The 19915-nt window shown below is 58.3% G+C and overlaps 6 protein-coding genes across 6 annotated transcripts; 3 read left to right on the forward strand and 3 right to left on the reverse strand.

The window, feature by feature from the left end:
- Positions 1–48: 48 nt before the first annotated feature.
- BJ171DRAFT_517889 (glycogen synthase) lies at positions 49–4424 on the forward strand. The gene is made up of 8 exons (XM_053112190.1): positions 49–194; positions 407–552; positions 758–1131; positions 1563–1908; positions 2127–2345; positions 2433–2619; positions 2808–3113; positions 3296–4424. The coding sequence occupies exons 2-8, from the start codon at positions 468–470 to the stop codon at positions 3951–3953; spliced, it is 2175 nt and encodes a 724-aa protein (XP_052963530.1). The 5' UTR covers positions 49–194; positions 407–467; the 3' UTR covers positions 3954–4424.
- A 2230-nt stretch (positions 4425–6654) lies between these two features.
- BJ171DRAFT_601699 (OPT oligopeptide transporter protein-domain-containing protein) lies at positions 6655–9320 on the reverse strand (the record flags this gene model as incomplete). Its single annotated transcript, XM_053115103.1, has 2 exons — positions 6655–8848; positions 9027–9320. 2 exons carry the CDS (start codon positions 9318–9320, stop codon positions 6806–6808), a joined length of 2337 nt encoding a protein of 778 aa, XP_052963531.1. The 3' UTR covers positions 6655–6805.
- Positions 9321–10830: 1510 nt separating this feature from the next.
- BJ171DRAFT_517893 (uncharacterized protein) lies at positions 10831–13141 on the forward strand. The gene is made up of 7 exons (XM_053112191.1): positions 10831–10974; positions 11177–11288; positions 11562–11770; positions 11889–12017; positions 12227–12351; positions 12478–12652; positions 12975–13141. The coding sequence occupies exons 2-7, from the start codon at positions 11204–11206 to the stop codon at positions 13011–13013; spliced, it is 762 nt and encodes a 253-aa protein (XP_052963532.1). The 5' UTR covers positions 10831–10974; positions 11177–11203; the 3' UTR covers positions 13014–13141.
- On the reverse strand, positions 12948–13848 carry BJ171DRAFT_204061 (uncharacterized protein). Its single transcript, XM_053106294.1, has one exon. The coding sequence runs from the start codon at positions 13630–13632 to the stop codon at positions 13102–13104; it is 531 nt and encodes a 176-aa protein (XP_052963533.1). The 5' UTR covers positions 13633–13848; the 3' UTR covers positions 12948–13101.
- Positions 13558–16613, forward strand: BJ171DRAFT_204092 (uncharacterized protein). The gene is made up of 3 exons (XM_053106295.1): positions 13558–13931; positions 14013–15601; positions 15812–16613. The coding sequence occupies exons 1-3, from the start codon at positions 13680–13682 to the stop codon at positions 16443–16445; spliced, it is 2475 nt and encodes an 824-aa protein (XP_052963534.1). The 5' UTR covers positions 13558–13679; the 3' UTR covers positions 16446–16613.
- A 1199-nt stretch (positions 16614–17812) lies between these two features.
- BJ171DRAFT_477439 (Myc-type, basic helix-loop-helix domain-containing protein) lies at positions 17813–18443 on the reverse strand (the record flags this gene model as incomplete). The annotated part of the gene is made up of 2 exons (XM_053108875.1): positions 17813–17918; positions 17968–18443. The coding sequence occupies 2 exons, from the start codon at positions 18441–18443 to the stop codon at positions 17813–17815; spliced, it is 582 nt and encodes a 193-aa protein (XP_052963535.1).
- Between the last annotated feature and the right edge of the window lie 1472 nt (positions 18444–19915).

A 19915-nucleotide genomic window follows, 5' to 3' on the forward strand; every position in this document is an offset into this window, starting at 1 on the left:
CCCGGCCTGGCCGTTTTTTTCGTTATCGCCGCGTATCTCGTCACCACCGGGGTATAAAAGCCACGCCACCCCGAGAACACCACCCCCAGCCAACCCCCCAGCACACCCAGCCTGCTGCCGCCACCCGGATCCGTTCGTCTCTACCCGCACGGTTCCTCCCGCCAAGCACCGGATCCGCTAGAACACACCAATCTGTACCTATCCGTTGTCATTCATCCTCACCCGCTGCACCCCGCCATCGTCGCTTGCCGCCGCCGTCGCTCTCCATCCCGGCCCGGCCCGTCCCGTCCCACACACGCAGCTTGCTCGATCGCCGCCGTCGTCTCACTCTTTTTTTGTGCATCTCACTGGCCTCTCTCCGACTCATCGCTCCTTGGCCCATCGCTCCTTGGTTCGCTGCCGCCAGACCCATATCTCTTCGTGATACATCCTCATCCTCATCCTCATCCATCCAAGCCCCATCTGCCATGAACATCGATTTCGACTTTGAAACCCAGTTGGATGTGGCCAGCCCGCTCCTGTTCGAGGTGGCCTGGGAAGTGGCCAACAAAGGTGTGTACCAGATATGCGCTTTCTGCAGTCCCCTGGTCCCCCGGTGTTCCGGCTCGTGTGCCCTCGCTTTCGAGCGGCATCGATACCAGTCGGCGTCGATGTCAGTGGTGGTTACGTGGACTGCCCTGGACGGGGGTGCCCTCAATATCGAGCCCTGCGTCCTGCTGTCATCGGCGCTAACTTGCCCATCTGGCTCGCCTTCCAGTCGGTGGCATCTACACCGTCATCAAGTCCAAGGCCCCCGTCACAGTCAGCGAGTATGGCGACCGCTACTGCCTGATCGGCCCTTACTCGCAAAAGACCGCCCCCATGGAAGTTGAGGAGCTCGAGCCTGCATCCGAGCCCATGATCTCGACCCTGAGAGCGCTGCGCGAAAAGGGTGTCCCGTTTGTCTACGGCCGCTGGCTCGTCGAGGGCTCGCCCAATGTCCTGCTCTTCGATGTCGTCAAGTCGCACTACCGAGCCAACGAATGGAAAACCGATCTCTGGAACGTTGCTGGCATCCCCTCGCCCTCGGATGATATGGAGACGAACGACTCGATCGTCTTTGGCTACCTCGTTGCCTGGTTCCTCGGCGAGGTAAGCACTTTTCCTGCAGTCCATCTCACAAGCCTGTATGGTTCCGAGCCCCCTGCATCGGTCTGGCGCACTGCATCCGGCGCCTGTGCCCCCAGTTTCTCCCTGCGCTGCACTCCCCTCGCTGTTGATCTCTGCCGGCCGGCTGCCAGCCACTCCCGCTCTTGCACCGGCCATCCCGCCCTTGCCTTCGCCCAGCCCGCACGCCCCTCGGGCCAGGATTGCGCTCGCTGACTCACATCGCGTCACGGTTATGGCGGCGCTCGGGTTTGGGCGGGGCTTCTCTCTCGGCACCGCCAACCCCATGGCGGCTTCTGGCCCGCGCGAGACCCGGTCCTCTCTGCCGTAACTGACACTGACACTGGCATGTGCTCCCTCCCGGTCTTTCCGTTTGCTATCCGGCCCGGGCCCATCGCGACGCCCAACTTCAATAGTTTGCCTACCAGAACTTTTCTGTCATGAAGGGCCGCCGCCCAGCCATCATTGCTCATTTCCACGAGTGGCTGGCCGGCGTTGCCCTTGTGCTGATCCGCCGCCGCTCCCTCAACATTGCAACCATCTTCACCACACACGCCACCCTGCTCGGCCGATATCTTTGCGCCGGAGACACCGACTTTTACAACAATCTGCGCTACTTTGACGTCGACGCCGAGGCCGGCAAGCGCGGCATCTACCATCGCTACTGCATCGAGCGTGCCGCTGCCCACTGCGCCGATGTCTTCACCACCGTCAGCCACATCACCGCTTACGAGGCTGAGTGGCTGCTGAAGCGAAAGCCAGGTGCGTTCTCTCGGCCCGTCCCATGTTTCGTCCCATGTTTGCCCGTGCTCGCCCCACGCACCCGCCTGCTTGTTGTCAGCGCCATGTCCGCAAGTCATTCTGACTTGGCCGGGCCGACCCCGGGCCGCACGTTGCTCGTCTGCACGCGCGCGACATCTCGTCCGGACACGCTCTTTCCCATCCTAACTCCCGCCACTGGGGGCCCATTCTGCCCGCAGACGGAGTCTTGCCCAACGGCCTCAACGTTGTCAAGTTCTCGGCGATGCACGAGTTCCAGAACTTGCACGCCCAGTCCAAGGCCAAGATCCACGAGTTTGTCCGCGGCCACTTTTACGGCCACTATGACTTTGATCTCGACAATACCCTCTACTTTTTCACGGCCGGCCGTTACGAGTATCGCAACAAGGGTGTCGACATGTACATCGAGAGCTTGGCCCGTAGGTGTCGCATCATACCGCGAACGCATCTCGTTGCTCGTGCTGGCTGGATGGCACTCACGCATCTCCCTCCCCTCCCGTCGCCAGGCTTGAACTCCCAGCTGAAGCACTACAATTCGCCCGTCACCGTCGTGGCCTTTGTCATCATGCCTGCTCGCAACCACAGCTACACTGTCGATGCCCTGAAGGGCCAAGCTGTCATCAAGCAGCTCAACGATACCGTTTCGGAGATCACTGCGCGCATCGGCAAGAAGATCTTTGACAGTGCTGCCAGGTACCTGATCTGCTGGTTTGTGCGTGGGTTTGGCTGGCCACATGAGTCGAGATTCGAAGCGATTGGTAGAGGGGACAGTGCCGCTGACCACCGCGAAACAAGAGGGCCGCTTAGAGCGGCTCGCACCTCGCCGACGCCGTCCCCGGCAGCGCAGCCAGGCTAATAGCCCATCCTTTGTCGTGCTACAGAGGCAAGGCTCCCGATCCGGCCCAGTTGATGGACAACGAGGATATCGTTGCTCTCAAGCGACGTATCTTTGCCCTCAGGCGCGACACCCTGCCGCCCATCGTGACCCACAATATGGTTGACGATGGCAAGGACCCGATCTTGAACCAGATCCGCCAGGTCCAGCTCTTCAACTCATCGTCCGACCGCGTCAAGATCATCTTCCACCCAGAGTTCCTGAACGCCAACAACCCCATTCTCGGCATGGACTATGAGGAGTTTGTCCGTGGCACCCATCTTGGCGTTTTCCCCAGTTACTACGAGCCTTGGTAAGCCAGCCGTCCCCGTCGTGCCGCTGCTGTCGCGCGTGTTGGTATTCGGGGCCGTGAGACACTCTCCAGTCTCTCAGCGCCGCCTCGCGAGGGATAGGTGATCATGCCGCGCAGCCCTCACAGCCCATGATGTCTCCCCTTGCCCGTATCTGACCCGCACTACCTCTCGTGACACACAGGGGCTACACTCCGGCCGAATGCACCGTCATGGGCGTGCCGTCGATCACCACAAACCTCTCTGGCTTTGGCTGCTTCATGCAGGAAATCATCCAGCAGCCCTCGGACTATGGAATCTACATCTGCGACCGCAGAATGAAGAGTGTCGAAGAATCCTGCCAGCAGCTGAGCGACTTTATGCTCGAGTTCTGCCAGAAGGGCCGGCGCCAGCGCATCAGCCTGCGCAACCGCACCGAGCGCCTGAGCGACGTGCTGGACTGGAAGCGTCTGGGCCACGATTACATCCGTGCCCGATGGCTGTCTGTCCGCCGCAAGTGGCCAAAGGCTGTGGCCTACACCGAGGCCAACTACGACGAGGAGTTTGAGAAGGGCTCGAACCTCAACTACAGCTACCACGAGGAAGTGAATGGCCAAGCCTACTCCAACGACGGCGATCTGTCGAACCTGCCGCAGACCCAGAAGGTTCCTCGGCCAAAGTCTGCTCCTGGCTCGCCGCGCTACCGCGACGACGACGACGACCTCGTGGAGCAAGACTGGGACCAGAACAACCAGAACTCGATCACCGAGCTGGATGAGGACATTGTCTCGCGCCTGAAACTGTGGGGAGTCGACGGTGCCACGGCCGGATATGTTCCCGAGACAAACCGATCGGAGGACTAGAGCGCCACCAATCTCTTCTTTGTTTTTTGCATCTTGTCCTATTGGATGCCACAGTATCCCCATGGTAATTCACTAAGCAATCCCCTTCGCTGTTAGCCGCGGTTAACTTGGTCGGTCAGGCTGTTTGATTTGATTTGTGCGCTATTTCGATGCTCCTGTTTGCCTTCGCCGTCTTTTATGGGAGGGGGGGCACTCGATTGAGGCCGACCTTTGCAGGCCCTCTCACCTCTCCAATACACTCTACTGCATGTTCACGGAAACCGTCCTGACCTGGGGCAGAATATATCGTCCCCCAGCCAACCAGCCCAAGGAGAGGCAGAAAGTGCAAGGAGAGGCAGATACCGCAAGAGCGAGATCGAATCAAGATCAACTTACAGCGTTTCCAGAATGAAATGGGACACCCCCCCCCCCGTTTTTAACCAGAACATATATATTCTTCTGGAACCTGAATAGACTCATCGCATTCATGGCCAAGCAAGTATGTCCAAGGAGACGAAGTGGTGATTGCCTTTGGGAATACCTCCTGGAAACAGGGGAAGGGATATGCATCCAGTCCCAGGGACTCAGGTTTGCCAAGTGCTTTGAGCACTTCATCCACCACCAGAGACGTCCAAGTGTGCTTGGTGAACGAGCTCAACACATCCCAGGTGTGCTCGAGTATCTTGGTATCGATACACCATGGAGCTGTCCAGAGGGTCGAATGCATCCACCACACTCCCACATCGAGATATCAATGCCTCAAGGAACATGATCTCGGTATGCCAGTCGATCATCGCCACAGGAGATCGACCGAGTGTATTCAAGACCATGCTGTAGAAGAACTCAATGTGTATTCGGCATATGTACATGAGATGGTGAAAAATATGGACGGAAGGATGCAGACGATCGAACTTGGACACCAGACGCCGGCAGAATGGCTATGAAAATGGAGTAATGGGTATGACAATGGAGAGCCGGGCTTGACAGACGACGACCGCGGGCAGTCGTGAAGATTCAGACTTGGGTCACTCTGCTTGCTTCGAACGAGCGACGGTACTTGAACCGACTGTAGCAGCTCTCGAATTTGTCACTCACACACATATATAGATGTAACACGGCAACCAAAATCAATAGAAGGACGGGCAACCCGATTTCAAGCGACAGGCAGACTAAAAGGGGTCGAGCAGAGAAAGGAGGATGGGGTCAGAATACATATACATCGATATCAAGTGATTGGAGCCAGCCTCGAACCGGATACCTCTTTCATCCCACAGGCGCCAATGACCAATATGGTCGCCACGGCATCGACAGCACCCAGTCGATGCACCGACAAGTGCAGCAAGCTTATCCAAGCATACCTATCGCGAGGATACCACGACCGGTCAGGGTCGAGGCGTGAGTAGCGGTCGTGTTGTGAATAGCAGTCGTAGTGAAAGTGGCGATCGCTGTGAAAGTAGCGGTCGGGGCTTTGCTGACGACGTCCGGGAGGAATGGGTTGTACATGGCTTCAGACGAGAGAAACAGAAGCGGGAGATGGAGTCTTTGTAAAGGCAGAAGTCGATGTGAGGACGATCCGAGCGGAAGAGCCTGAGGCAGGCGAGGAGGGACTTGGGTGTGCGTCGAGAGGACAGTACTGATGCAGACTGGCCGGGCCGCCCAAGGGCCCTATTTATATCCGTCATGACCAGGAGGGAGGGAGAGAGACAGTTGATGAGCCGCGCCTGTTTCTCTGTGGCTCCCGTTGCTCGCGGGGGTCAGCCATGCACCAGCGATACCCAGCAACCCGCCGTTCGATGTGAGGCGCGAGATCGTTCTGCAGGCGGGGGGCGTGGCTGTGGCAAGGAGCTTGCAGCACTGCCTCTGCGCAGGTAGTCTGAATTCTGGCCAATCGCAGCGCGGTTCGCGGATGTGGCGCGGCAGCGAGTAATACCGCGTTCCCGAAACGAAGCCATCTCATACCGCGCTGACATGCGGGCTCGCGAGGGTGTCCCGATTCCCCATGAATATAGTGGACCGGTATCATCGAATTGATACCCTGTCGTCGGCGATAGTTTGCACTCAACAAGGCCATTGACAATCAAAGTTCATCGATCCAGAAAGAAACGGGACAGTGACTCTCTGGTGTCAGAGGCCCGAAGCCTGCCGAACTTCCGTAGACCCCAGTGGGCAAGCCATGCGGTTGTTTCCCATCCTGGTTGGCGATATCTTTGTGTGGTGCATTCACTCGACCCTCTGGATAATTCCATACTAACTCGATATCAAGATACTCGGCCGTCTCGAGTCGCTTGCGGTGAGCCATCTGAGCGAGAGAGCGTCCTTGATTCAGATCCAGAAACACATCACTGAATGGCCATACCCAGTGTGTGATGTTTTGAGTGGTATCAGTCACCAATGGTAAAAATCCGGGTGTCCCGCTTTTATTGGATTGGCTGTAGTTACTGGGTGTCGTGTTTCCAAATGGGTGCGCTGTGTGCTATTTTCGAGTACTATGCTCAAGAATCTGAATATTTGAAACCAATCGAGCCAACATAAAGAACAGAAGAAAGACGGAATCATAGATTTCTGCCCACAGTGGAACCGGCGGGGAGCTGGTGTGGAGAGGAGGAGCGAGGGATAGAGGGATAGAGGGATAGAGGGATAGAGGGATAGAGGGATAGAATAGAGGGATAGAGGGATAGAGGGATAGAGGGATAGAGGGATAGAGGGATAGAGGGATAGAGGGATAGAGGGATAGAGGGATAGAGGGATAGAGGGATAGAGGGATAGAGGGATAGAGGGATAGAGGGATAGAGGGATAGAGGGATAGAGGGATAGAGGGATAGAGGAGAGGCTCGGAGGCAGTTTTGTGTCTCAGAGTTCACGGCCAGGAGGCATTACTTGCTGGTGGGGTTACCCATGTAGTCAACGCCGAAGCAGTAAAAGTCGTTGGTGGTGCTGGCCGCGGCAGGGTTGAGGAGCCAGTTGGGCATCATGAAGCCCCCAACCGTATTGCCGGCCTGGTCAGTCTTGGCAAAAAGCAACTGAAGAATACCGATTATGGCACCGCCAATGCCGACACCCGAATCGAGACCGACGGACAGGACAAAGTTGTACTTTTTCCACCACTCGTTCTTGTAGCGGAAGAGGTAGTACTGGGAGACAAAGGCGACGATGAAGGGGACGATGATCAGGACCTGGTTGCCGACCTGAGGGCCGACCCAGGTGGCAAGGATCGGGATGTTGATCAAGTGCCAGTAGGGGTGCTTGTAGACCTTGTTGCCGAGCCAAGGGAGGATGGGGAGGAGGAAACCAATGGGGAAGGCCCAGAGCATGTCGTGGTAGAGAGCGCCATAGCCGAAGAAGCGGGCCGGGGCGATGGCTCCCCAAATCGTACCGGCAGAGTAGAAGGTACCGTAGCCGGTAGCCTTCCAGTCACCCTTGCCCAGAAGAGGGGAGAGTGAAAAAGTAGTGGCAACGGGGACACAGATAAAGGCCGAGAGGATGGCGCCGATGAGCTGGGCGGCAACCATGGCGCGGGGAGGAACCTTCATGTAGTGGCCGATCTTGAGATCGTTGAGGAGGGTCTGGGCCTGGATCATGGTGTTGTAGCCGAGCGACTTGAAGGACATGACGGGAACAAACTGGCCGGGGACGATCAGACCAATCAAGAACTCGGTCAGGACATTGAGACCAATGTACTGGCCCGAGAGGGCAGTGATGGTGGTGAGTGGTATAATAAATACAATGCCGATGGTAATGGCCAGGATGATACCCCACCACTGGAGCTTGTAAGGGGTAGCGAGACCGACGACAAACATCAGGGCGGTGGAAGTCAGGAAGATGGTGAGGTAGACCCAGTTGCCGACTTCGGGGTAGGCGGCCATGAGCTTGTTGTGGATGTCCTGGTGCTCGGCATCCTCCTTGAGCTGCTTCATGGCAACCCGGGCCTGGCGGACAATGTCCTTGCCGTACCAGAGAGCGACGTGGGTAACGGCAGAGGAGATGGTGATGAAAGAGGTGGCATAGACAAAGATGAAGGACATGCCGATATGGACGGGGGCGGCCGAGGCATACTTGGCGGGGTCAAGCTCGAAGGTGGTGGGGTTCAGGAGAGCTCGTCCACCCAAGCGCTGGCCGAGACTGGAGCCATTGTAGATACCGGCGCTGTTGATGAGACCGCAGCCGTTGGGGCCTGGACTGTCACAGCCAATGAGCTTGGCATCCCAAAGATCGCTGACATAGACTATGGGGACAACGATCCAGGACCAGATCACGTAACCCACGATGACGACGCAGTTGGCCCAGAAGGGAGTTGTCATGGGGGAGATGTTGCTGTTGAACTGAGACCAGTCGAGAGTAACGGCGCCAAGGCCGACACCCTGGGTGGCGGATCCCAGGATGTTGACAAGGCTGTTGGGGCCAGCGCCAAAGAAGCAGAGGATGGAGATGGCCTGGAGCGAGGGCGCAATGAAGTTGGGGAAGAAGTTCCAGGCAAAAGTGGCAATGAAGACGACCCAGAAGAACTTGAAGCGGGACATTTTGTACTTGGATGAGGTGTTGGCTTGGGAGCTTGCCTCATCGTGGAAGGACGCAAACAGAGCCAGGATGCCCATGTTGCCGGGCCAGTACATGGCAGCAGGCTTGATGAGGAACTCACGGGCCATGCCAGCGAGGCCGAGGCCGAGACACTGGGTCGCGAGGATCCAGAGGATGGACTGCCATGCCTGGATGGAGGTGTCGTTGAGGTACATTGGGGCAACTTGGCCAACGACGTTGTCAATACCATAAGGAGTGCCGGCGTTGGACATGACGTAGATCAGGACGTGCTCCTTGATGGAGAAGGGGCCGGGGTTGAGCGAGCTCTCGACGCCAAAGAGCTTGAAGCGGACATCGGGAAGGACCTTGGCAAAGAAGATACCGATGGGATACGAGACGATCTGGACGATTTGAAAGCGTGAGTGAGGTGAGAAAAGAAAAGAAACGGGTGCTGATGGGGGAGCGTATGCGCCAGGGATGAAGGGGGGGGGTGGGATCGCACTGCCAATGCACAAGAGTCCCCGCAGTGCCCAAGCAGTTTGCTTGTCGACATCAGGGCAATGGCAGACGGGTGCTTACCACAGAGACATAGGCCGGAAGAGTGAACGAGTTGGTGCGGAAAGAAAGAATAACGTTGGCGGCCGAAGTTATGATGCAGAACAAGATGGCCAGGATCATCGCACGGACGGTAAAACATGGGGTTGAGGGATCGTCGGTCGTGGGAACGACGGCGCTGATCTGAGCGTAGGCGCTGTGGGCGTCCAACTGCTCGACATCGTCAGAGTCGATGGTCGTGATACCAAGGATCTCCTTCTCCTCGGTGCCGAGCTTGGGAGTGGTATGGTGGTGTTCTTTGTGGGCTGTCTCGGCCATGGTTGCGATTGAAGACGAGGCAAGAGCTGCGATGGTGGTGGCCGACCGAGGCTGCGAACCGAGGTATTTATGGTCCAGGCCGGGCCGATGAGGGAGGGGGAATCGATGGACATGCTGGGACAGCCGGACGCCCCAGCCTGGGATCTCGAAAGTGGGGCACAGTTCATGGACGAACACTTTGCAGAGACCGACGCGTTCCCATCAGATGGCGTGAGTCTTCGCATGGCTCTGTCGATGGCGCATGGCCGGCATGGCCGGCATGGCGGTGCCACCACAAGTCGGCTGTCTGATTGGCTCGGCAGCATCGGCGGCAAGATGGAACGGCTGTTGGAGGTTGGGCTGGTGCGGGCTGATGCGGGCTTGGTCCGGGCTTGATCTGGGCTTGACGGCCTGTGCGAACCCAGCCCAACAAGCAAACCAATGGCGTGGTGCAGCATGGAATACAGGGGAACCAGCCCAGGATCCATGGCGGGACCGACGCATGGTGGTGGATGGTCAGAAGACCACACCCGGCCACGGTGCCACCCCAGGCTGGAGCAAGCTCGCGATCGGTGCGGCAGGCCAGGGTGATTTGGAACAATGGTCTCTGGTTGCCTGTGGCCGAGATATCACCGGCGACGATGCTATCGCCTGTGTGACATAGAAATCATGGGCCGAGGGAAGAGCAGACAATGGGCAGGATCTGGGATGGATGGGCTGGTGTGGGCTGACTCCAACGAATGATTGCAGATTGGCCAGATGCAGAGATGGGGCACTGGGCTGGTGGGCAAGCGCAACACAGGACGGTCAGTCTGGCTGGTAGAGGATCCAGAGACGGCTGAGGAGCGGCGGCAGAGTCATCCATTGTTGTATTCGACAGGCCTAAACATACAGGATGGGCTGGTGCGTGGTCGTGGTTGTATGGAATTTGCTCGGAGGCTATCCGGAGGCTATCCGGAGGCTGCTCAGAGGCTGTCGGGGGTTGGCTGGAGGCCCATCTCGAAACTCATCATGTGGCTCGTATGGATGCGCGAGCGGTGGCGAGGATCAGGCCAGCAGCAAATGCCATTTTCCAAGAAGGGAGTGTAGCTGCTCGGAGAGGAATGCATCCAAGCTAGACTCAAGCACAGCCGACGACTCGACGGCAGACGAGAAACGACAAGAAATGGGGTGCTGCGTTGGATTGGATTGGGCTGCTGGATGGGATTGGGCTGTTGGATGGGATTGGGCTGTTGGATGGGATTGCATTGCAGAAGCAGGTGCCTCTGTCTCCCAGAGCATGCCGCCGCACTGCACTGACTCTCGACCCTCGCCCTTCGACTTTGGCCTTGGACTTTGGCCTTCGAGTCCATGGCCTGGCCGAATCAGAGCGCTTCTGTTCCGGCCAGGGTTGCAGCGGCATGCGCCACGGCCGCGGGATGCTAGGGCTAGGGTGCGCAGCAGCGCCGTCCAATCGCCGCTCCGGACGCGCTCGGCAGCGCCCAAACCCGTTCCGTTTGCGCGTGCCGGTCTCCGGCATTCCGTCGCCGCTGTTTTGCCCTCGTCGAGCTCTGCCTTTGCCAACCGCAGCGAAACGACCCCTTCGCCTGTCTGTCCAGCCCGAATCGTTCGTGACGAAAGCCGCAACAAGTCTCGTCCTGTCTTGTGCCTCTCACGCCCTACTCCTCCCACACAGGTATCCGACTGATGCCTCGCCGCGCTGGTCTCGCTATGCCCCATTGCGATCATCGCATCATCGCATCAGCTCATCAGCTCATCATTGCGGCCCTCAACCATCCTACATCGCCTAATTCATCGCCTAATTCATCGCCTAATTCATCGACATTTCGATCGGCGATGTGCTGTTGTCTCTACCGATACGGTGTCACTACAAATAGACTCATTCCATCGCGCAACAAACTAAAATGTCTCTGCGAGTCCTGGTTCCGTGCAAGCGTGTGATCGACTACACCGTCAAGATCCGGGTCGCTGCCGGCAAAATCGAGACAGGTATGGGCAGATACATTCCGCCAATCCCGCCTGCGAGCCGCACGGCGCAGCGCCTCCCCAGCATTCCTGGGCCATATCTCGCACCGCAGCCAGCAGACTACATGCGCTCCATCTGGATCGTGCTTTCCTGGACTCGTGCTCTCCCGGATTGCGCAACATCTGCTGCTGCTCTGGTGCTTCATTGGTCTGTCTTGGCTCGATGATACGCAAATAGATGCACTAATGTGTTTCTTGGTGACTTTGTTGGCCCGGCGCCCTGCATGTGGCTGGCAGCCAATGTCAAGCACAGCATGAACCCCTTCGACGAGATTGCTGTCGAAGAGGCCGTCCGACTGAAGGAGAAGAAGATCGCCAAGGAGGTCGTCAGTGTCTCGATCGGCCCCGCCAAGAGCCAGGAGACTCTGCGAACTGCTCTGGCCATGGGCGCCGATCGTGCTGTCCATGTCGAGGTCCCCGACGGTGTCGAGGTCCAGCCTCTGCAAGTAAGCGTCGACCCAAGCTTCAGCTATGCCGATCCATGGCACATGCAACTGCTGTCAAAGCCCGTGCTTTACTGGGACCGCCGCCGCTTCTTGTTGATGGTCGGACTGCGCTTTCTAGGTTGCCAAGCTGCTGAAGGCCGTTGTTGAGAAGGAGAAGCCCGAGCTCGTCATTCTCGGCAAGCAAGCCATCGACGACGATGCCGGCCAGACCGGTCAGATGCTTGCTGGACTACTGGGCTGGCCACAGGTACGTCCTGAGCCTCTCCAGCTGGCCCAACATCTTGTTGCCGCGCATTCGGATACCTCTCGTTGCTGGAATTCCTATCCAGCCTGGTCTGTCCAGGATCATCAGTGTGGACGGCCCGGATTTGCTCGTCTGGGTTGCGCCGATGCTATGCGTCATTATCCAGCAGATCGGTCCGTTTACTTGGTATACCACTGCCTTTCTGCACACAGGCCACCTTCGCCTCCAAGATCGAGTTCCAGGAGAATGCCAGCAAGTTGCAAGTGACCCGTGAGGTCGATGGTGGTCTGGAGACTCTGCAGTCCTCGCTCCCGGCCATCGTTACCACCGATCTGCGGTAGGCTGGCTTTCCACCAACGTCCTGTTGTCGACTATCGGGTTTCTCGCTGGCTGATCTGCAGTGCATCCAGCTCTGCTCGCTGACATGTGAAAGTAACACATGCTTGTTAATTTACCTCTCCAGCCTGAACGAGCCGCGATATGCCACCCTGCCGAACATCATGAAGGCCAAGAAGAAGCCTCTTGAGAAGGTCAGCCCCTCAGACCTGGGCGTCGACATCGCTCCTCGTCTCGAGACCATCAACATCACCGAGCCGAGCAAGCGTCAGGGCGGCAAGAGGGTCGCCGATGTCGAGGAGGTATGGTTTTTGTGCACACAATCCGAGGCCTGTCCTCTCGGTTTTCGTGCTCTTCGTGCTCGATGACTGGAACCGCAGTTGTCGCTCTGTGGCATTTAGACGAACGGACGCAGGAGGCACTGTCCTATTCCTGTGACTCCAACGCCTATCGAGTTGTCTCTTCTGCTGTTTGATCAGCACGATCACAGCATTGCTGTTGAATATCTCTGCCCCTCGCTGGCCTTTGTCGGCCCTGTCGCACTTGATTCGTTTCCTATTCATTTCTCCACCGGGCGAATCTGGCCTGCACACTTCTGATCAGCTGTGCTCTATACCCCCACAGCTCGTCGACAAGCTGAAGAACGAAGCCAAGGTCATCTAAACCCCTGTCGGCCCGACCATGCTCTGGTTCGTCCATCAAGATCGACGCATGCCCGTCGCCGGACAATATTTGCACGATTGGAGCATGTCTATATACTCGCAACACGCACCGCTGCTCTTTGCCATCGATCCGACTCGCCCCAGTCGACTGCTCCAATGAGCTGACAGGAGAGAGAGGCCCATCGAGAGCCGTTGGTGGACACAGCGAAGAATACCGTAGTTTCTTGATTTGGCGAGGATCGCGTGGGATCTTGGTCGCCGACCTGGTCTCGGGGATCGTCCGCAATGGAGACATCGGTGGCCCGATCGCCCGATATCGAACGGATGCTTGCCGTCACAAGTCGCCCGCAGATCCTGGCATCCATTGTCGGCAGCAGGCGCTGATTGGCAGCGATTCGGTGCGGGTGGCAAGGCGGCCTGCATCTCGCTGCTCGCAAGTGCTCGGGAGACAATACCGAGCTTTGTCTGGCTGCTGATTGTCCTGGCCTGGCTCTTGATTGTCTTGGTCTGGCTCTTGATTGTCCTGGCTGGCCTGGCCTGCTCTCTGCGCTGCTGTTTGCGCCAATCTGGCTGGGGCAGACACCCAACCCCAGCGGTGCAGCCGCAAGCCAGAGATGCATCTGCGTTCTTTGAGCCCGGTCGCAGAGCGACCCTGGAGAAATGCACGATGGCCAACCAGGGCTCTATCTGCAGCGATCCCGTCAGCGGCGACTGCAGCAACGGTCCTCCTGCCCTTGCCGACCACAGCGCCTTCGAACTCGACTACGACTCCTGCAATCTCAGGCTCCTCCACAGCCACGGCTACCCATGCCCTCCCAATATCGCCAGCGTCATTGCTGCTCCAAGCACAGCCGTCGGCGTCGACACCAAGCGTCTCTGCTTTGTTGCTGAGCAGCTCTGGAACCCCAGTCTGCCGACGATCCAGTCCAGCCGCCCTGGGACGGTCGACCCGCAGGTCAGCGATATTGGCAGCCGGCCTCCCCAGACCCGCCGGGCCGACAAGCTCATCCGGCTGCCGACAATCACTCTGAATAGCCATGCGATCGAGGGGCTGGAGGGAGGCTCCGAGGGCCTGACCTTTGCAGAGGCCCGGCACCGCACCTTCATGAGGAATCTCGAGCGATGCATCAGCCGGGGTAGCAAGGCCATGGCGACCCAGGACCTCAAGCTCTTTGGCGACGAGAACGACTCTCTCCCAGCGATTCCGCAGACCATCAACTCGACCACCAAGGACCCGCACCACCCCGAGCACTCGTGGTCGTCCATCCAGAACCAGTTCTCGAGCATTTCGCTGACCGAGGAGCAGAGGACGTACAAGCAGCATGGCATCCCAAGGACGACGGCTCCGGTCGAGTCCGAGGCGCTGCGGGCCCTGCGGATGCCGACCCTGTCGACCCTGGCCAAGCGCTGCCGCAAGTTTGAGTCGGGTCTCAGGCCAACTCCGGGCGGATCCGTAGTCCCCAAACACACTGCTGCACCGGCAGCTGGCAAGCGACACCGGCGCTGGGGAGCCCTGCCCGCTGGGCAAGACGGTCCCAGGGACATTGACGATGGTGATGGCAATGGTGGTGGCGACGACGACGGCGACGAATCGGAGCAGCAGAGCGCCGTCAGCTCTTCGGCATCGCTGGCATCGCGGCTCCCAATGCTCTTTGGCTCCCGGAGCATGCTCTTTGGCAGTGACGAGGATCAAGACTCGCCTGGCCAAGACAGGAAGAAGGCCAAGGACAAGCTGAAACGAGAAGTGAGAACGCTTGTGGCTCCGTCTGGAGGTCCCGGTGATTCAGGCTCTCGGCGAAACATCAGCCCGAATGCAGGTGCAAGCGCCATCCGTGAAGCCCGAACCAAGCTCCCGGCATTGCCTCTGGCCACACCGCAATCGCCCGAGAAGCCTGCACTCAAGAGCAAGTTCGACCGAGCCAAGAAGCTTGGGCCATTGGCAGCGAAAGACAAGGGCAGCGACAGGGCCCAGGCGCAAGTCCATGTCCACATCCAAGTCCAAGCCCAGATTCTTCCAGCGGTGATGTCCACTATTCCCGAAGTGTTCTCTCCAAAGCCTCCGCTTCAGTCCCTACCTCTACCCAATGCAACCAGGCGCAAGCTGGCCGAAAAGGTGCGAACATCTGTTGCCGGCCCCGCCACGACCGAGCAGGACATTGTGGCGTACTTCCAGATTCCTCCACATGAGCGCCGGGCCTCGGATCTGCAAAAGATCTGGGCCGTCCTCAAGACCTTTGACGCCTTCGAGTCTCTCAGCGACAAGACCATCAAGCAGGTGTGCGAGGTCTCGTTCCTGGCCCGGTACAATAGCAGCGCCGTGGTGTTCAAGGAAGGCGACTCGCCCTCTGCCTGGTACATTGTGCTGCAGGGCAGACTCAAGGCCTTCAAGCTCTCCGAAGAGAGGCTCCGCGATGGCGGCCACGACCGAGACATTGCCCAGGCCAACAAGCCCCTGGCCATCTTTTCGTTTGGTCAGGGATTCGGCGACTATGCCATCTTGAAGAACACACCGCGCACAGCTACAATCATGGCCATGGAGGATGCCGTCGTGATGGTGGTCTACCGAGTCGACTTTGACCGTATCATCAAGTAAGATGGCGATGCGCATTGCCAAGTGGGATTGCCAAGTGGTGGTTTGCTCAATTCTTTGATCCGTCCTGCGGCCCCTTTCCACACCCGGGAGCACCTGGGTTGCATGCGATTGCAGTCGCGACAGACACAGACACTGGATTGTAGTCCTGCGCATCTTTCTCATCGGCTTGCCTTGTTGGTTTTGCTCGGCTGCTGTCTTGCCTCCAGGGCCTCCAAGCTCGGCCCACAGTACGAAAAAATCAACTTTTTGTGTCGAACTCCTGTCTTGCAGCTGGTTCCGTTCCAGGACCGCCGGCAGCTGTGCGGGCTCTTTGCATCGATCCTCAAGATTCGCGAGTACAGCAGGGGCATGTCTGTGCTGGACGAAGGGCAGGTTATCACGGACCTGGGGTTTATCATGGCCGGGGAGTGCGAAGTCTTCAAAACCTTCCTCGACGACGAAACGCAGACCCGATACCAGGTCAAGCTCGGTGTCTTAGGGCCCAACGATTATCTCGGAGAGGAGCCGATTGTCAAGAACACCCCCAAGGACGTGCGCTCGTCGCTGGCGGTGCGGTGCAGCCAAGACTCCAAGATTGCCTTTGTGCAGATCCACAGTGCTCGCGAGGCTTTATGGAGCTACATCACCAAGATGCAGTTCATTGACGATCCAAACGATCAGCACCAAGTCCTGGGCAAGTACCTCGACTCGATCGACGACCTTCGCCTCAGGCAGTTTCGGCGCCGAACCATGGCCGGAATCGCCCGGGAGCTTTCTGGGGATCCGAACATGGACTATGGCCGATGGAAGAAGCTGGCTCCTCTTTTGTCAGACGCGGGACACAAATCAGGATGTCTCTAGCCCGTTTCAGAATAGTGGCGTATATTCGCGAAGTATCAGCATCCAAAGACCGGCGGAGATGCCTCTGGCATTCCAGCGGGCAATGAGCTATGCACCACGTTGGGCGAGAGCGAGAGCCATCCGTGCCTCTGGAATCGAGCTGCATTCGACTGCTGAAGGGGGGGGGACATTTGCCATTCCCGAGCATGGACATCATGTTCCATCACACTCTGACAACGACACACGCCTCTGTCATTTCTGGAGATGCTTTGTCATCTCGTTTGTATCCAAGAACTAGATTCTGTGTATTAGTAAAGCACGCTCCCACAGAGGGAGTCGATTCCAAGCAAGTACGCGATGAAGATTGCCGCAAGCGAGTCAGAAAGAGCAAGAAAAGCAAGAAGGGGGGAAGGCGAAAGGAGAAGGGAGGGGGAGAACAGACAGAAAAGAGAAACAGCGGTGGCGAACAAAGTACAGAGTCAGAGGGATATAGATGGGTCATGTTGTGACCCGGCCCGAAGCGACTGGCGGGCAGCCGCGTATCCAGGGGTGCGAATAGATAGGAAGAATTGCAGTGTTGCGATATCGACCAGACTCCAGCCGCACGATGCTGCGACGGTTGGAGGCAAAAGCTTGATATGACGCGGGGGGGGGGAGCGAGCACGAGATGTTTGCTCGAGCTAGCGTTCAAGAGAGCAGCTGGCTGACCTTGAGTGACTGGGCACGGCGCGATATCTCGTCAAGAGGGAGCTCCGAGATCGGCGGCAGCCGGGTCTCATAGTGGGTCGAGGGGCCGCCACCATGGACTTGCTGATCGAGTTCACATGAGCTGCGTGGCGAGTACGTATCGCTCGATGGCCGCGAGGACATGGGCGTAGTAATGTCCGACAAGGGACCGGTGCTTCGATGCTCGGCTCGATAGGCGGCTGCAGCGGCGGTGCTGGAATGGAAGGCGTCATGAAGCCGCGATTCGAGCTCCCGCTGAGAGTACGGCGAGTTGTAGGGCGCGAAGGAGTGCGAGTGGCGGAAGCGTGGGTAAGATGGCCCTGAGGAGTACTTGCGCTCACGCGGCAGCACAGATGCATGGGCCATCGCTGGCGAGCCGCCGACAAAGGTCGAAGAGGGACGATCGCCGCCGAATCTTGCGCTGGCAGGTGAGTGTGGCTGGAAGTGATGTCTGGCTTCATGCAAGGGGGGAGGAGCATTAATCAGCGGTGAATGGGTGGGAGAATACTCGGGAGCAGCGGGCCGGGCCGGACGATCTTGGACGGGCCTTTGGTTACATGCCGCTCGGCCCGCATCGCCGGCGTTGAAGTCGTGAGTCGCGGGGAGGCCAGCGACAGAGGCCGGCAAGTGCCGAGGGATATGGGCATGCGGATCTGGAGGGGCTATCGAGCCAGCGAGGTAGCCAGCGGACGCCGAGGAGTATCGTCTCTGGCTGAGCTGTTGGTGATGGTGGTTCTGCACCGACCGCTGTTGATGTTGGTGTTGGTACTGCGGTTGGTGTTGCTGTGGTTGGTGTTGCTGCGGTTGCTGTTGGTACTGGCGCTGTGGTTGCTGGTGGCGAGGCTGGTGCTCTCCAGATGCTGATGAATATGCGGGCTGTGGAAGAGCGGCCGGCGGAAGTGCTGCCTGATCTGGAGCCGCATAGGACTGGCCGTCCAACATCTGGCGAAGCTCAGCATTCTCCTCGCTGTAGGAGACGACCAGGTCCTTGAGATAGTGGATGTAGGTGATGGTGTGTTCGAGGATCGACAGCTTGTTCACAGTGTGCTGCTTGGAGCAGATGGGCACAATACTCCGCAGAACCCCGATCTTGTCCTTGATCTTTTCACGGCGTCGCTTCTCGATGGCCGAGTGCGAGATCCGGCGGAGCTGGTCCTTGCGCAGAGGGTCGTCGATCTCGCCTTCGTCGTCAGAGCCCAGGAGGATGGGTTCGGCGAGCGGCTGGACCGGCAACGACAGCGGCGGCAGGTGGAACGGGCGAGAAGGTGTGGAAAGGTTCTGCTGCGAAATCATGGCGTTGAGAGAGGCAGTGGTGCTTGAGACTACGGCCCGCTGAGACTGCAACCGAGGTACCGATCAAAATCAAGAAGCAGAAGCCAGGATGGAGGCCAGGATGGAAGCCGGAATGAAGCAAAAGTCGATGCCAGGTGGAAGTGAAGAGATACATTGGGTCAGCATTGCGGCAGGAATGGATCAAGATCCGGGCCGATGAATCGCGAACGGCTGGCCACCCAAGTGCCGCGAGCCAAGCACACAGATGAAGCAAAATTGGAGCACAGGGGGCGTTGGATAATATGGACAATAGGACAGTTTGTCAAGGGGAGCGATGCCATGATGCCTGCCAGAGCATGACCAGACGAGCCCCGGCCAGACATGAAACAAACGCAACCCGACCTCCAGATCCGACACGCCGCCCGATACGCAGGTCCAGCGAGCCTGGATACAGGATGGGTGGGGGAGGAGCGAGCGAGGGACTGCTGGATAAAGAAGTCAAGCATGCGGAATCAGCCCCGCAGGCACTGCAATACCCACCGACAGAGCAGGCTGGAGTGCGGATATTGGGATGCAGGAGCGTCCGGGGCAGGACAGAATGGCGAGTTGGTGTGGTTGCTGGGCAAGGAAAGGGGCTCGAGGAGAGAGGAGGAAGAGCAACTTGCAGCCGAGGGGCAGGACGGGACCGGCCAAGATATGCGCTCCAGAGAAGACACCCAAAAGCACAGCGGGCGGCCGTGCTTAAGTAGCCGGGGCCTTGCGTCATGGTTACAACTGCGGGCGTGAACAACAGCATTAATGGCGAAAAGTGGCGGCGAGAGAGGGGGAAAGGGGGGAGCGTTCGGGCGATGCAACGATACACCAGCGCCGTGGGACAGCCCGCAAGGAGCCCACAGGCAGGCCGGCTATCGAGCAAAGCGACAATCTGCTCTGTGACAGAGTGGCGATCTGCTATCAGGCAATCGCACAAGCAGGCAGCGACACCAATCAAGGGCACTCGGGGCTGGCCATTGGTTCGCCCGCAAGCACCACCCGCGGCCAGAGCAAATTTTCCAATGGCCACCAAGGCCGCTGGTGGGGGCTGCTTGTGTGTCGGGTGCAGCCAGCGTTGGTGGTGTGGGACGCTGGTGGTGCCTGGGACGAGCAGGCTGGGGTGGGCAGACGTTACTCCCTCAATACGCTGCAGAGGCCGGCGCAGGCGGCGGTGGTTTATTGTTCGACTTGGTCTGGTGGAACCGAGTGCTGCAGAGATCCAGGCTGCCGTCGGTACACATGGCCGCACGGGCGTGCATGGTCGATGCGAAACGCAGAGCGAAATGCAGAGCGAAATGCAGAGTGAAATGCAGAGTGAAATGCAGAGTGAAATGCAGAATGAAATGCAGAATGAAATGCAGGCGGTCGAATTGGACGGTTGCATTGTCTGAAACGGAGGATTACATTGCAGTTCGGGCTGGACACGGCCATGCCAAGTGAGATTGCAGATCGTATTGCAA

This window comes from Polychytrium aggregatum (genome assembly GCF_025602895.1).
Source record: "Polychytrium aggregatum strain JEL109 chromosome Unknown BJ171scaffold_39, whole genome shotgun sequence".
NCBI classification, from domain to species: Eukaryota; Fungi; Chytridiomycota; class Chytridiomycetes; order Polychytriales; genus Polychytrium; species Polychytrium aggregatum.